Source organism: Periophthalmus magnuspinnatus, chromosome 15, assembly GCF_009829125.3.
Source record: "Periophthalmus magnuspinnatus isolate fPerMag1 chromosome 15, fPerMag1.2.pri, whole genome shotgun sequence".
In the NCBI taxonomy this organism is placed as follows: Eukaryota; Metazoa; Chordata; class Actinopteri; order Gobiiformes; family Gobiidae; genus Periophthalmus; species Periophthalmus magnuspinnatus.
Genome location: NC_047140.1, coordinates 10939603 through 10956984, shown reverse-complemented (window position 1 = coordinate 10956984; position 17382 = coordinate 10939603). Strand labels below are relative to the sequence as shown.

The window sequence follows — 17382 nt, the reverse complement described above, 5'->3', positions numbered from 1 at the left end:
TCTTGTTTCTTTTATTATGTTGTTTTACATGAATATTGTGATTTAAAATGTGCAAATTATAACATAATGATCCACGGATGTCAGAGATTATAACTACAGAGAGGGACAACAGGGCTACTTTAACCTGCAGATAGACACATACAAGCGTGTCTCATTCTCAGTATATGGACAGGCCTCATGTGAAAGAACCTCCAAATTCACTCAATCAGCTGCAGAGGCTGCACTAGCACTGAGTCATGATTGGCTGCAGGTGCTGGAGTTTAGGTAGTGAACATTTTAGGTTTAAAACAACTCGATTTCAGCATTGGAACTGGCAACCCAAATGAGAGAGTCATGTGAGGCTCATTCTGCTTTCTGATTGGATATTCTTCTTGCTAGTCATCAAAACAACTGTAACTAAAGAAGGGGTTTCATGCTAATGTTTTTTTTTTTAATCTTTCTCTCATGTTCTAACTCTGTTTCCTCATCAGAAACATGAAAAAGTTTTAGATGTCATCCTTGCATGTTTGAGTAATCTACCGATCTCTCCCGGGCCCTATTCATGCGCTTTTTACGGTTAGTAATTCTATTCTGCCCATTGCTCCGCCCACAAGCCTACGTCACTCATGCCCCCACACAACAACTCTCCATAAATATACAAAAACATGATACAAAACTGTACATAGCTGCTTGGACCCTGATGTGATGTGCAGTAGTGTCATTACTGGGATGCGGCTGATTGTGTTGTCATAGGGCTCTGAAGGGGAAGTGACTTAGAGCAGAGAGCAAAGGGAAAAGGAAAGCAAAAATGAAAGTGAAACTTATAAAGCATGTTAATATGTTCTTTTGGTAATATGGTGATCTGAACATAGAAGTCAAATACCTCCTCTTTAAAAATAAATCTGCACAAATGATTGGATTATGAGATAGGTCATATTTTTGAAATGTAAAAAGTACATACTGTGCCTTTAAATGCTTGGTTTAAATGGTTCTTATGGTCATATATCATTATGTCATTTCTTTGGAATATTGTGGTCGTCGTGGCGACTAAACGTGTCTTTTTCCTGTTTGATGTTCGGGCATTATCGTGCATGCTCTCCTCATTTATTCATATCTAATTCATATTTTATTCTTATCTTTGTGTTTTTGAGTTTATAAACGAGGACTGTACATTCGTCTGATCTGAGGAGTTTGTATGAAGTTTTTATAATCACAGAAGGCAGCTGTCGCCAGAACACAAAAACACACTTTTATTTTATTAACATGATTTACACTGAAATCCACCTGATTCTCAATAAACCACCTTTTGAACTGAGTCAACGTTTGTGTTTCCTCTGACCCCTACATACACACACACACACACACACCCCGACACACACACACGCACACCCCCACACACACACCCACACGCACGCACACACACCCCCACCCCGACACACACACACGCACACCCCGACACACACACACGCACACACCCCGACACACACACACATACACACCCACATACAGACACACAGACACACACACCCCGACACACCCCGACACACACAGACACACACACACACACACCCACACACACCCCCACAAACATACACACTCACATACAGACACACACCGACACTCTCTCTCCCCGTCTCTCTTCCTCTGTCTCCCTACCTTCTCCTCTCTCCTCATTCTCTCCACTCCCTCTCTCTTCCTGTTTCCCTCTCTCCTTCTCTCTTCTCAGTTTCTTTCTCCTCCTCACCTCCCCCTCTTTCTCCCTCTCTCTCTATTCTCCTCACTCCCTCCCTCTCTCTCCCTCTCTCTCTTCTCCTCCGGTGGTCTCTCCTTCTCTCTCTCTCTCTCTATCACATCCCTATAGGAGCTCTTGTGTTCAAGTGTTTGTTTTGATCCTCAGTCTCTCCTCTATTTGTCTGTCTCCCTCTCCCACTCTCTCTCCTCCTCCTCCCTCTCTCCTGTTGCTTTACCCCTGCCACTCTCTCTCCTCTTCTGTTTGTCTACCCCCCTCCCCCTCTCTTTCTTTCTCTGTCTCAGTCCTTTCTCTGTCTCTCTTCTAGATTCACACAGATGATTTCTACACCTTTTTCAAGTCTTTTTCTCCCCCTCCTTTTCCTGGAGCTGTATTCTCTCTCTTCTCTTGGTTGTGTTGTGGTTCATCCCTCTTTTCTCGTGGATTTTACATGGTTTTATTTTCATCCCTGATCGATTTCAAGACTTTTGGCCAAAGGTCTAGACCAGGACGAAACCAGGTCTGAACCAGGGCTAAAGGAGGACTAAACCAGGACCAGATCATAACTAAACCAGGTCAGAACCAGGACTAAATTTTAAGACTTTTGGTCAAGCCATTATTTTTGGTTTTGGATGATGAAATGTCCTGGTTTAGACCTGATTCAGACCTAGTTTAGACCTGATTTAGACTTGGTTTAGACCCAGTTCCAGGTGGCTCAGGTCCATGGTGATCCTCGGAGTCCAGACGATGGGAAACGGTTCAATCAAACCTCCAAGAGTTGAAGACCTCAACAACAGCCAAGATCTAAGGTCAGAAATAAACCAGAACCAGAACTGAACCAGGACTGGACCAGGACTAAACCAGGACTAAACCAGGACTAAAACAGGGCAGCACAAATACAAGAGGCTGTTGAAATGAGGAGTGGTGCGAGAAGTACTCAGTGTTGTTGCTTAAATAAAAGTATAGATACAGGAGCAAAAAATACTCAAGTAAAAGTATCACATGAATAAAATGTACTTAGAGTAAAAAGTACTTCATGCAGATTTTGAGATCTACTAAAGCTTCAGGCGTAGTGATTTTGACAAAGATTTGTGCTGAAATGGAGCACACCGACCATCAGCAGATACCAGGGGGCACTCACCTCGCCTCATACCTGGGACTGACTTCTCCAGAGACACTTCACGGGGGCAGTGGTCAGTCTGAACCAGGACTGAACCAGGACTAAACTAAAGGAGAAGTAAACCAATACTAAATTTGGTCTAAACCAGGTCTAATTTAGGTCTCTTGCACAGTCCTCTCAGGATGCGTGTTGTGGAGTTGGAGGCGGAGCTACGTCAGAGGGACCAGGACTTCAGGGCTCGTTTGGACAGACTCCAAAAAGAACTGGACTCAAAAACCTCTCAGATCCACAAACTGCAGGACGCTCTGGGGCAGCACCAGGTGAGACCAGGACTAAACCAGAACTAAACAAAGACTAAACCAGGACTGAACCAGGACTGAACCAGGACTGAACCAGGACTGAACCAGGACACCACCAGGGCAAGTAGATGACACCCGAACAGGACTAAATTAGGACTAGAACCAGACCAGAATTAGGACCAGAGTAAAGACTAAACCTGGTCTAAAGCCGGACTCCTCTCCTCAGGACTCATTCCCAAAGCGTGCTCAGACCAGTGCCATAAACCGTGCTCAGACGAGCTTCCAGCAGGTGGCGCTGGAGGTTCACCGCAGACTCAGAGCCAAAGATGGAGTCTCCGCTGAACCCACCTCCGAGTCCTTCTGTGAACCCAAGACTGGACCTGAGACCAGACCTGAGACCGGACCAGAGACCAGTCCAGTACCCAGGACCCAGGGACCCTCCAGACCCACACACAAAGACCCACAGTGAGTTACTCTGAGTCTGGGACCTCCAGCAGGTGCTCCAGTCTAACCTCACAGTATCTGATGTCAGTTCTACACATTTATCCTTATACTTGAATCTGATTGGTCAAAGTGTCACAACAGCAGAAGTCCAGAAATCAAACTTTCCCTCTACTAAAACACTAAGTTCTTCTTCTGCTCATTTTTCACAAAACTTGACTTCTGTGTTTCTGTGAAAATCAGCTGAAGTTCATCTGCACCGCCATGTTTGATTTGGTTTGTTTAGGCGCTTCACCTTTGGCTCCGCCCCAACCCTCAATGCTGCGCTGTGATTGGTCCACCCCCTGCTGAACCTTACACTGAGAATATCTTAACATGGATTCTCATGAGTTTGTGACTCACAAATATCAGAGAATCTGGAAATTAATAAAATTAATAAAATGAAAACCATGAGAAAACAGAAAAAAAAACATCTTCAATGTCTCATTCATTTATTTGTAGAATAGCACCAAAATGTACCATCATAATATCCTCCTCCCCCTTTTTAATTAATGACCTAAAGACTTTTACTTTTTGAGAAACTCATGAAAACAGGTCTGTAATATGAGGATTAACTGTGTTTATGGCTGAGAACCTCCATGTTCTAGACAATAATCAGACTTATATTATATGTGACATTTTGAAAAAGTTAATGGGAAAAATTAATTGAACAGTTCCCTCTGGGCCCTGTAGGAGGCGTCACAGTTGAGATTCTTCATCTGTTGTGAAATAATTTAAATAAAAACATGAATTATTAAAACAAACTCAGACTTGAATCTTAAAGAGGTTTTTTCAAATTCTAATGAGCTCCTCCAGAACGTCAGAGATTAGCATCAACACAAAGACCCTCCACCTTTCATCTGACGCTCTGAGACCTGACAGGAGTGGAGAGGAGCAGACGGGAGCAGACGGGAGCAGACAGTAGCAGGCAGGAGGAGACAAGAGCAGGCAGGAGCAGGCAGGAGTAGACAGGAGCAGACAGGAGCAAACAGGAGCAGACAGGAACTGACAAGAGCAGAGACGAGCTGACAGGTGCAGAGAGGAGCTGAGAGGAGCAGAAAAAAGCAGGTAAGAGCAGACAGGAGCAGGCAGGAGCAGACACGAGGAGAGATTAGCAGACAGGGTACAGGTAGGAACAAGCAGCAGCAGACAGGAACTGACAGGAGGAGAGAGGTGCTGACAGGAGCAGAGAGGAGCAAATAGGAGCAGGCAGAAGCAGGCATGAACAGACAGGAGGTGTCTGTCTGGTGGGTTTCAGGTGCTCCTGTTTAAACGTTCTCTGTTCTCTGCAGGACCTGTGTTATGATCACAGAGGCTCTGCTGCAGAACGACTTCCTGAAGGAGCTGGACCTGAATGTTCTTCAGGAGATCAGTGAGAACATGTACCAGAGCGAGTACAATGCAGAGGACACTGTCATACAAGAGGGGGCGCCAGGGGGGTACCTCTATGTACTCACAGGTACTACACTGTACTATAGTACTAGTATTGTAGTATATTTATTGTAATATTGTGCTATTTTCCCAGAGGGAGTACTCGCAGTGGAACAGAGCGGGAAGTTTCTGGGGCAAATGTTTCCAGGGACGGCATTTGGAGAACTGGCCATTTTGTACAACTGCAAGAGGACTGCGACAGTCAGAGGTATGGTTGGTCTAGCCTCTGGTTGGTCTCTGGTCTGGTCTCTGGATTCTGGCCTGGTCTCGGGTCTCTGGTCGCTGGTCTGGTCTCAGGTCTCTGGCCTGGTTTCTGGTCTGGTTTCTGATCTGATCTCTGGTCTGGTTTCTGGTCTGGTCTCTGATCTCTGGTCTCTGGTCAGGTCTTAGATCTAGTTTCTGGTCTCTTTCAGCCATGTCTCAGTCTCTGGTCTGGGCTTTGGATCGACAGAGTTTTCAGTCCATTGTGAGGAGAACAACTCAACAGCGCCACCTGGAACACTGCAGCTTCCTGCGCAGGTAAAGACCACACCCCTGGCTGCACCTGTCTGCATTTGTCTGCACGTGCATCATGCTCCTGTCTCTCTCTCAGTGTGTCTCTTCTGAAGGACCTGCCTGAGGACATGTTATCTCGGATCGCCGACTGTCTCCAAGTGGTGAGGGACGCTCTGATTGGCTGAGTTCATGTGCCCTGCTCTCTGATTGGCTGTTGTCTCATGTCCTGCTCTCTGATTAGCCGCTGTCTTGTGTGCCCTGCTGTCTGATAGGCTGTTGTGCCATGTGTGCTGCTCTCTGATTGGTTGTTGTGTCCTGCAGGATTACTACGACAGGGGGGAGTACATCATCCGTGAGGGGGAGGAGGGGGACACCTTCTTCATCATCGCCAAAGGACAGGTGAGGTCTGACAGGTGAGATGAGGTGTGACAGGTGAGGTGTGGCAGAGTGGTTAGTCCTCACAGCAGCAAGGGCCTGGCTAGGTCTAAGTGCAGTTTGCATATTCTCCCTGTGTCAGTAAAGGTTTTCTTTGGTTTCAATCCCACCTTTTCTGTTTGAGAGAAGAACTCAGCCTAAATATGCAGGGTTTGTGTGTTAAACAGGACCAACCACAGGTCTTGTATTCACACCATAGCCTGTACATATAAATGGAGTTAGCTAACCTGCCTGCTTCAGCTCCACTGACTCTGGCTCCAAATGACTTTACACTGAAAAACTGTGGCCTCTCTGTAACTGTTGCTGTCAGACTCATTATTTTGGTCTTAAAATTTTTGTATTAACCCGCTCTACATGATCCTGGTGTTTTTATTTCACGATTTTGTTACTAAATCAAGATATGAACATTAGTAAGAGAGAAATCATCTGCCTTCTTTCCCCGAGGTCGGTCTTGCTAGTGTAAGTAACAGGTTTGACTAACCTCCTAAACCAGTGGTGTGGGAAGGAAGGGCCGTTACCGTCCAGAGCTTCGCTCCTGAACGGCTCTTCAGTTGCTATACTTCCAAATATGGAACTGTGCTCCAGATTAGCTGCCATAACTGCTAGCCTCGATGAGCTTCATTTGGAGCTGAACGCTGTGGTGACGTCACACTCAGACTTCTTCTTTACACAGTCTGTGGTTCAGACAGTCCTCATGTTCACACAGATGTTCTTCAGGTGCTGGTGACTCAGAGCTCTGAGGGCTTCACTGAACCTCAGGAGATCAAGACCCTCACCACAGGAGAATACTTCGGAGAGAAGGCTCTCATCAGGTACTGTCATCCTCTGCACCACTCTCATCCTCTGTACCATATTCCCCTCCTCTGCACCATACTCTCAGTCTTCCTCTGCTCTTTGTCTGTTGCAGTGAGGATGTTCGCTCTGCAAATGTCATCTGTGCTGAGAACGACACACAATGCCTCGTCCTGGACCGAGAGTGAGTCCCAGACCAGGACTAAACCAAAACTAAACCAGAACCAGACCAGGACTAAACCAGGACTAGACCAGGACTAAACCAAGACTAAACCAGAACCAGACCAGGACTAAACTAGAACTAGACCAGGACTAAACCAGGACCAGACTAGAACTAACCCAAGACTAAACCAGGACCAGACCAGGACTGAACCAAGACTAAATCAGGACTAAAGCATAACTAAAGCAGAACTAAACCATGTTTAAACCCAGTCTAAACCCGGTCTAAACCCAGTCTAAATCCTAATAGTCTAATCCTGGTCTTTTTCCAGGAGCTTCACACAGATGGTCGGGACATTGGAGGAGCTTCAGGAACATCTGAGGAGCTACGTGGAGGAACTGTCCCTGAATGATCTGAGGAGAAACAGGAGGTCTGAACATGGCTCAAATACATGCAAATAAATTCACACGGTTTATTTGCATCTCATTTGCATAAACATGAGGCTTTTTACTGATTTAGAGCCCTCTCCTGCCATATTCTCTCAGTTCACATAGTTCTCTATGTCTCCTTTCTTCAGTATTTAGTATAGTTTGATCAGATTTACACTTTATATCACCTTTGAACAGCACCTTTAAATGTGCTTTGGAAATTTGATTTGATAATGTGAGATAAATGAAAAGCTGAACTAAACTCTCCACTTCCTTCTCCTCCTCTTCCTCCCCCTCCTCCTCCTTTAGACCCCAGAGTCCAGACCCAGATCCAGGCGAGTCCTCAGACCTGCTCAGACTCAGAGACAAACTGGACCAGCTCAGACCGGACCATCCTCTGGACCAACTAGAACTAATCGCGACTTTGGGCATGGGAGGCTTCGGACGAGTGGAGCTGGTGAGGAGACAGGAGCAGGCAGGAGCAGGGAGGAGCAGGGAAGAGCTGACAGGAGCAGGGAAGAGCATAGAGGATCAGACAGAAGCAGACGGGGGCAGCGAGGAGCAGGGAGGAGCACAGTGGGGTAGGCAAGATCAGAGTCAGATGAACAGAGGATGCAGTGCAGAGTAGTAGAGGAGCAAAGGCTTCTCAGAGGTCTGGAGGATCACTGGTGTGTGCACAGGTGAAGCTGAAGGACGAGAAGAGGGTCAGAGTAGCAAAGGAGAGGCTCAGAAGAGCAGAGAAGATGGTCAGAGGAGCTGAGGAGAGGGTCAGAGGAGGAGGAGGAGGTGCAGAGGATGACCTGTCTGTGTGCAGGTGAAGCTGAGGGATGAGGAGAGGACGTTCGCTCTGAAGTGCATCAGGAAACATCACGTGGTAGAACACAAACAGCAGGAGCACGTGTTCTCCGAGAGGAACCTCCTACAACAGACAAGCTCTGCCTTCATCGTCAGGTCAGAGCATGGGAGGGCATCCGATGCACAAGGAGGGCATTTTGGGCACAGGGAGGGCATCTAACACATAAGGAGGCCATCTGACATATAAGGAGGGCATCTGAGGCACAGGGAGGGCGACTGTCAGACGGGAGGGCATCTAACACATTGTCAGTTGAGTCTGGTTCTGGTCAAACAGAGTCTCCAAGGTTCTGCAGAAGGAATGTTTACACATCAGGAAAGAGAGAGAGAAGGGAGAGGAAAAAGGGAGGACGAGGAGGAGAAAGCAAAAGAGAGAGAGTGAGAGAGGGACGGGAGAGCTTCCCTCCCATAGGACAGAGAGAGACAGGGAAAAGAGGGAAAGAGAGGGAGAGAGAGATGGAGGTAAAGAGAGGAAGAGAGGGAGCAGAGAGAGTGAAGGAAAGAGAGGGGTATATGGGAGCGAAAGAGAGATGGAGAGAGGGAGTAGTGACAAACAAAGAGAGGAGAGAGAAACAAAGTGAAAAAGAAAGAGGGAGAGAGAAGGAGGGTGAAAGAGCACATAGGAGGATCTCAGTGTTTCTTTACACAAAGACTTGTACAAAGCCTCATCACAGCACACAGTATATGTACTTTTACTTCTACTTTTACCTGCACTTGCATTGTGTCTCCATGGTAACTGCTGAACATTCCTCCATACACACACATGCAGAACACCCCAGCATGACGTCACTGTAAAGTATGAATAATTGTTCTGGTGTTCCCTCAGGTTCTTCCGGACGTTCCGGGATCAGAAGTTTGTGTACCTGCTGCTGGAGGCGTGTCTGGGAGGAGAGCTGTGGACTGTTCTTAGAGACATGTGAGTACAGGGAATACAACCCACAGCCCCCTGCTCAAGGGCACACCGGTTAAGTCCAGTTCTTGTGTCTTTAGGAGTTACTTTGATGAGTCCACGGCACGGTTCTGTTGTGGCTGTGTTCTGGAGGCTCTAGAGTTCCTCCACAAGAAGAACATCATCTACAGAGACCTGAAACCAGAGAACCTACTGCTGGACCAGAACGGTTACCTAAAACTGGTGAGATGGTCCTGAAGTCCTTCTGAGGTCCTCCTTCTGAGGTCCTCCTTCCTGAGGTACTCCTGACCAGGACCAGGCCGGCACCAAATGAAGCTCATCGAGGCTAGCAGTTATAACGGCTTATCTAGAGTAGGGTGCAATATTTGGAACTCCAACCATGGGTATTATAGCAACCCAAGAGCCAGTCCAGAGCGAGGCCATTGAAGGTAATGCCCTTTCCCACCCGCACCACTGGTTTAGCAGAGAGTGGGCCCTTGGCAATGCTGTCAAGCAAACCTGTTGCTGACACTAGCAGGAGTGACCTCAGGGAAAGAAGGCCCCTGAGTTGTCTGTGATTAATGTTCATATCTTGATTTACCGACACATTTCTCTGTCCCTGTTTTTTGTCATAAATGAATACTTCATTAGTCCTGATTAGTCCCGGTCTCTCTCTGGTCCACAGAGGGACTTTGGTTTTGTCTCTGGGATGATAACAGTTTTGATCCTTGTTTAGTCCTGGTTTAATCCTGGTTTAGTCCTGGTTAAGGTCTCGTTCTGACCCCGGTCTTTATCCGGTCTACAGACAGACTTTGGTTTTGCGAAGCGTCTCGTCTCTGGGAGGAAGACATGGACATTCTGTGGGACTCCCGAGTATGTGGCTCCTGAGGTCATCATGAACCGAGGACATGACTCTGCAGTCGACCTGTGGGCAATGGGCATCCTGCTGTACGAGCTGCTGACCGGGAGGTGGGTCCAAACCGAGTCCAGACCAGGTACAGACCGGGTGCATTGTCCAGTGTTTTAGTGGGGGTGTTCAACACCCATGTGGGCAATGACAGTGAGATCTGGAGAAGGGTGTTCGGAAAGAATGGCCTCCCTGATCTGAACCCGAGTGGTGTTTTGTTATTGGACTTCTGTGCACGTAGCACCAGTACACCCTAAGCCAGAGGCCCAGTGGTGAGTTGGATCCGCTGGCGGAGGATCAGACCTGGCAAACCCAACCATGTTGTGAGGATCTGTTGGGAATGTCAGGCACAGCCCCCTATCAGTGGGGTTTTCAACTCACAAATTTGGGAGAGCACCTCTCAGATCCTGGGGGAATCTGGGGACATGGACTCCAAGTGGGCTATGTTATCCACCTCTATTGTCCATAAGGTAAAGTCTATCCTATCAGGCCTTGTTATCTTCACCAACACTTTACAGTGCGGGTGGAGAGCTGCTGATCTTGACTGGGGATGTTGTCGGACGGTGGAAGGAATACTTTCAGCATCACCTCAATCCCACTGTCACATCTTCCGAGGAAGAAGCAGAGACTGAGGACTCAGAGGTGGACTCATCCATCACCCTGGCTGAAGTCACTGAGGTGGATGGCAAGCTCCTCAGTGGCAAGGCTCCAGGGGTGGATGAGATCTGTCCTGAGTATCTTAAGTCTATGGATACTGTGGAGCTGTCTTGGCTGTCATGTCTCTGTAACATTGCGTGGCAGTCGGGAACAGTACCTCTGGACAAGTAGTCCGAGGTGGTGGTCCCTCTATTTAAGAAGGGGGACTGGAGGGTGTGCTCCAATTACAGGGAAATCACACTGTTAAGGAGAATCTGGACCAGCTCTATAATCTTGATCGAGTGCTTTAGGGCTCATAGGTGTTTGCCATAGTCCACATGTTCTTTGTGGATCTGGAGAAAGCATTTGACCGTATCCCTTGCGGCATTCTCTGGTGGGGTGCTTTAGGGGTGTGTGGCCCTTTGCTAAGGGCTGCCCATTCCCCTGGGGATGCCCTTTCTCACTGGTTCTGTTCATTGTTTTTATGGACAGAATTTCTAGGCACAGTCAAGGGTCGGAGGGGGTCCATTTTCGGGATCATCTCTGCTGTTTGCAGATGGTGGTTTCATCGAGTTTGCAGCTAAGTGTGAAGCAGCTGAGATAAGAATCAGCTCCTCCAAATCAGAGATCATGGTTCTCAAGCAGAAAAAGGTGGCTTGCCCTCTCCGAGTGGGTGGAGAGTCCTTGCCTCAAATGGAGGAGTTCAAGTATCTTGGGGTCTTGTTCACAAGTAAGGGAAGAATGGAGTGTTAGATTGGCAGATAGATCGGTGCAGTGACATGGTCACTGTACTGGACTGTTGTGGTGAAGAAGGAGCTGAGTCGAAAGGCAAAGCTCTGCATTTATCGGTCAATCTACGTTCCTACCCTCACCTGTGGTCATGAGCTTTGGTCCTTTTGACCGAAAGGACAAGATGGTCAATACAAGCATTTAATTGAGTTTCCTCTGCAGGGTGGCTGGGCACTTCCTTAGAGATAGGGTGAGGAGCTCAGTCACATGCAAGGTGCTCAGAGTAGAGCTGCTGCTCCTCCATGTCGAGAGAAGCCAGCTGAGGTGGCTCAGGCATCTGTTCAGGATACCCCCTGGTGTACATGTCCCACTGGGAAGAGGCACCCAGGGGACGACCCAGGCCGCGCTGGAGGGACTATGTTTCTTGGCTGTCCTGGGAATGTCTTGGGATCCCATTGGAGGAGCTGGAGAACATGTCTAGGGTAAGGGAAGTCTGAGAGTCCCTGCTTAGACTGCTGCCCCTGTGACCCGGTCCCAGATAAGAGGAAGAAAATGGATGGACTGTTTTCAGTCTCTGCTCTGGTATCAGTTGGTATCAGTTGATATTAGTCGGTATTCGGAATTACCAGATACTTAAAGTTGTAGTGTTGGAATCGGTATCAGAACTGAAAAAGCTGCATCTTTCATCTTTATCAGGCTCTACAGTGTCCTAGTCCTAGTTTAAGTCTGCTTTAGTCCTGGTTTAGAGCCAGTTTGGTCCTGGTTTAGACCTGGTTTAGCCCTGGTTTAGTCCTGGTTTGGTTTTGGTTTGGTTTTGGTTTAGTTCTGGTTTAGTCCTGATTCAGTCCTGTTTCTCTCAGCCCTCCCTTCAGTGGTCCAGATCCCATGAAGATCTACACTTCGATTCTTCGTGGCGTTGAGAAAGTGGACTTCCCCAAAAAGATCCGTAAACGAGCTGAAGACCTGATCAGACGCCTCTGCAGGTCAGTCCTGGTCTAGACCTAAGACGAGACTGAGACCGGACTGAAATATGCAAATATTCACTCATTTTCAATTTGATGCCTGCAACATGTTCCAATAAAGCTGGGACAGGGGCAACAAAAGAATGGGAAAGTTGAAGAATGCCTAAAATCCACCTGTTTGGAACATTCCACAGGTGAACAGGTTAACTGGAAACAGGTGAGTGTCATGATTTGGTATAAAAGGAGCATCCCCGAAGGGCTCAGTCATTTGCAAGCAAGGATGGGGCGAGGTTCACCACATTGTGAACAACTGCGTGAGCATGGCATGGGGAACTTGCACATCTGTGAAGGCACCATTAATGCTGAAAGGTACATACAGGTTTTGGAGCAGCATATGCTGCCATCCAAGCAACGTCTTTTTCAGGGACGTCCCTGCTTATTTCAGCAAGACAATGCCAAGCCACATTCTGCACGTGTTATGACAGCGTGGCTTTATAGTAAAAGACTGACCTGTCTCCCATTGAATATGTGTGGCTCATTATGAAGCACAAAATACAACAATGGAGACCCTGGACTGCTGAGCAACTGAAGTTGTACATTCAGAAAGAATGGAAAAGGATTCCTCCTGCAAAGCTTCAACAATTAGTGTCCTCATTTCCCAAACACTTACTGATTGTTGTTAAAAGGAAAGATGATGTAACAGTGGTAAACATGCCCCTGTCCCTGTTTTATTGGAATGTATTGCAGACATCAAAGTGAGAATGAGTGAATATTTGCATAAAAACAATAAAGTTTATCAGTTTGAAGATTAAATACCATGTCTTTGCAGTTTATTCAGTTCAATATAGGTTGAAAAGGATTTGCAAATCATTGTATTCTGTATTTTTTTTTAAGTTTTACACAGTGTCTCAACCTCATTGGAATTGAGATTGTGTGTTTATATATATATATATATATATATATATATATATATATATATATATATATATATATATATATATATATATATATATATATATATATATATATATATATATATATATATATATATATTTATATATATATATATATATGTGGGGGTGGGGGTGGGGGTGTGTGTGTGTGTGTACACATTTACCTATGAATGTAGACAAGATTTTAACACTAGCATATCTAACTAAACCATAGGCTATGCATTCATTCTGCTGCTAAAGCGACCACAGGGTTCAATCTAACACACCTAGGGTTCGCTTGTAGCGTGGGTCCGCTAGCTCCCACCCGAGGCACTGACACCGCCAACCCCAGCACCTATCAGTGCTATGCTGCTGCGAGTTGGATCATTCCTTGGTCAACATTGGAGCTGAAAATGCACTCAGGTCTCAGAAACCACTGATTGTTCCGTTGAAATAAAGTGAGTGAAGACACAAAACAAAACATACAAATCAACGTATCAATGCTAAATTGTAATGAAACCACCTGCTGGTGGTTAGCCTACCTGGGAACATGCAGCGTTCTTGGCTCACAGATAGGCTCACTGTGCTATCTGTGAAGATAGAAGTGAGCGCTTACCTTACCTCAATAGCTACAAAAGCGGAACCTCGCCTGTATTTGAGCTGAACAGGCGCTTTGTTGTTGACTTCTGTTTCCCTGTACACGAAAAACAGCATAGAGCAACATATGAGATATTTATATCTATGAGGTCAGAAAGTGTGGCTTATGCCAGTGACGAGAAGACCTCAATGGCCATGAGTCCGCTAAAAACAGAGGCAAACGCGGCTCATGCCCGCACTGATTGGGCAGCTTTCAATATCAAGTTTTACAAGGTTATGATGACGTTTTATAATATCACAACTCAATTACACAAATAATTGCCGCCAAAATAATGTAATTTACTACAAAATAATTAGTTTTACATACCTTGAGATGAAAACCTTGCTGTGTTTTCTCAGAGTAAGAGAAATTCGCGCTCTAATCCTAACTCCCACAGGGCGTCAGGGGGCGCTCTTGAACACCCCTTCAATTAACTCCAAAATCAATGCTGAATAACAGAACGTGCTGCAAAACGTCCTGAATAAACTCCTAAATAACTACACCTTTATACTTTTTTGGTTAACTCCTATGTTTTCTGCCCCTCAAATGTGATGTGTATAATTATACATAATTATAATTATACAACGGGTTTTTTGATTGTCTGAAAATAGTGATTTATATTTGTTATAATTTCTTTATGTTTCAGGCTGAATCCTATGGAGAGACTTGGGAACAACAAGAATGGGATCAACGACATCAAGAAACACAAGTGAGTCTAAAACCAGGATTAAACGCAGACTAAACCAGGACTAAACCAGGAATAAGACGAGGACTTGATTAGGATTACACCAGGTGTAAAGCAGGTCCAGTCCAGCTGAGTGTGTAGATAGTGTGAGTGTTGTGCTGTCCCTCCTTCAGGTCTTTGTTTTGTGTTTTGTTATTTTGTTGTTTTCACACCTCTGTGTGCTTCTGTAGAGCTGCTGTCTGACTCCAGGTGTGTGTTTGTTTGTAGTGTTCAGTTTCACACAAGGTAAATGTTTGAAGCTGTTTCAGATGATGTTTATGTTCATGTTCCAGATGGTTCCAAGGTTTTAACTGGGACGGCCTGAGACGCAGACAGCTCGTCTCTCCTCTCTGGAGACAGGTCTCTCTCCTTTATTATACTGTTATTAGAAGAATGATTCTTGTTGTACTTCCCTCTAATAACACTAACGTTCAGATAATTTGCCAGTGTTATAAATACTGGGATTATATTTGAGAGTAAAACCTCATCCAGATGAGTTTTTATTTTTATGTATGATCATTTAAACACAAAAGCTCCAGATGTATGAACTATGTTGAAAGCATTGTCAACTTTGATCTGAGAATGTCACTGTGGGAATGTCACTGTGAGACTGTGAGGACGTCACTGTGAGACTGTGAGGAGCTGTGCTATTGGCACTTTGTGAATGTGTCAATTAAAAAAAAAAAAAAAAAAAAATCAGATTGTTCCAATTTTCATCATTTTATTACATATTGTTTGTCATACATATACATACATACTTATGCATGTACATGCATATACATATATACAAACACATATTCGTACACATACACACACATACACACACATATACATACATACATACATACATACATACATACATACATACATACATACATACATACATACATACATACATACATACATACATACATACATACATACATACATACATACATACATACATACATACATACATACATACATATATGCAATATATGCACATACATATAGATACTTATACAGACATACACACATGTTGTAATGTGTTTGTGTCTCAGGTGAGTGGCCCTACAGACCACAGTCACTTTGACGTGTTTCCTCCAGACACAGACATGCCTCCAGATGAGCTTTCAGGATGGGACCAGGACTTCTGAGTGTTTAAAGGTACAAAGATATACATATATATTATATATAATATAACCTGACAATACTGTATAAATATATGACATGCACATACACCTATACATATGCATACATGTACATACACACATAAATGCATATGCATACATGTACATACACACATATATGCATATGCATACATGTATATACACATACTTATACAAACATGTTGTAATGTGTTTGTGTCTCAGGTGAGTGGCCCTACTGACCACAGTCACTTTGACGTGTTTCCTCCAGACACAGACATGCCTCCAGTCGAGCTGTTGGGATGGGACCAGGACTTCTGAGAGTTTAACAAAGATATAAAGATATAAATATATATTATATATAATATAACCTGACAATACTGTATAAATATATGACTGTACTGATACTCTGCAGTGACATCACGTTGGGGAGGATTCTACATGTTTCTCTATGGCGGAATGTTCAGCAGTTACCATGGGTACCATTCTCTTCTCTTTGGTCTCCCACAAAAAACACTCCATAAACTTCAGCTGGTTCAGAATTCAGCAGCTCGCATCATCACACGCACCCCTTCCATCAACCACATCACACCCATCCTACAGCAACTTCACTGGCTCCCCATCTCACACCACATCCAATATAAAATCCTGCTTCACACATTCAAAGCCATCCATAACCTTGCACCTCCATACCTCTCAGACCTCCTCCATATTGCCACACCCACTCGCTCTCTCCGCTCCTCTTCCTCTCTCCATCTCTCTGTTCCCTCTCCCCGGCGTGGGGAGCAGGGCCTTCAGCCGCTCTGCTCCCCAGCTCTGGGACTCTCTCCCCCCTGACCTCCGCAATACTGACACACTCTCACACTTCAAATCCAAACTCAAAACCCACTTGTTCAGACTGGCATATTCTTTATAATCCACACCTGCCCTTTCCTTTTTCAATGTTTTTATCTGAATGCTTTTAACTGTATGTTCTTAAATGTTGATTTTAACTGTCTGTATATGTATATATTGTATGTAAGGTGACCTTGAGTGCCCAGAAAGGCGCCCTATAAATAAAATGTATTATTATTATTATTATTATTATGGTGGCACAATGAACACATTAACAAACACTAACAACAACAAAAAGTTTTAAGATTGCCTGAAAAGAAAAAAAAAACACAAACTGGATTTTAAGAGCACATTTTAGTTTCAAACTTTTGTTTGGGCATGAAAAAAAACAAATAAAATCTCCAATAAAAGCCAAAGTTAAATCTGTCAACTGGACAAAACATTGTAGGAGTGAAGATGTTTCTCAGCTCATCCAAGCTGTTTCTTCAGTTCTGGTCAGATTTCTGCTGGACACTTGTCTTATATCTATCTGAAGAGAGGGGCTAACTACACCGAAACTGTAAACAGGTATAGTTTTCAAATAGCAGGTATTGGTCAGTGTGTGTGGGCTTCCTGTAAACTTCTACCTGGAGTCCCTGGTCCTCTCCTATAGTTACTGCACAATCTAAAAAGGCCAGTTTGTTCTCCTTGGCCTCTTCCTGAGTGAACTTGATGTTATGGTCCACAGCATTAATATGTGCAGCAAAGGGCTCCAGATCTTGAATTTTGATTTTAGTCCAGTTGTTGTCCACGTATCGATACCAAT

At 45.0% G+C, this 17382-nt stretch overlaps 1 protein-coding gene across 4 annotated transcripts; it reads left to right on the top strand.

Annotated features, from left to right (window-relative positions):
- Positions 1-413: 413 nt before the first annotated feature.
- Positions 414-15752, top strand: LOC117382540 (cGMP-dependent protein kinase 2). Of its 4 annotated transcripts, none has more exons than XM_033979749.1 (17): positions 4910-5066; positions 5133-5246; positions 5452-5557; positions 5631-5694; positions 5855-5932; positions 6686-6780; positions 6876-6944; positions 7252-7361; positions 7672-7805; positions 8163-8299; positions 9027-9116; positions 9191-9332; positions 9895-10058; positions 12222-12344; positions 14539-14601; positions 14910-14976; positions 15657-15752. In XM_033979749.1, the coding sequence occupies exons 1-17, from the start codon at positions 4910-4912 to the stop codon at positions 15750-15752; spliced, it is 1809 nt and encodes a 602-aa protein (XP_033835640.1). The 4 variants fall into 4 exon arrangements, with proteins under 4 accessions (XP_055083106.1, XP_033835640.1, XP_033835639.1 ...); XM_033979748.1 differs by having other exon boundaries at positions 7252-7373; positions 7678-7805; XM_033979747.1 differs by having other exon boundaries at positions 7252-7373.
- The last annotated feature ends 1630 nt before the right edge of the window (positions 15753-17382 follow it).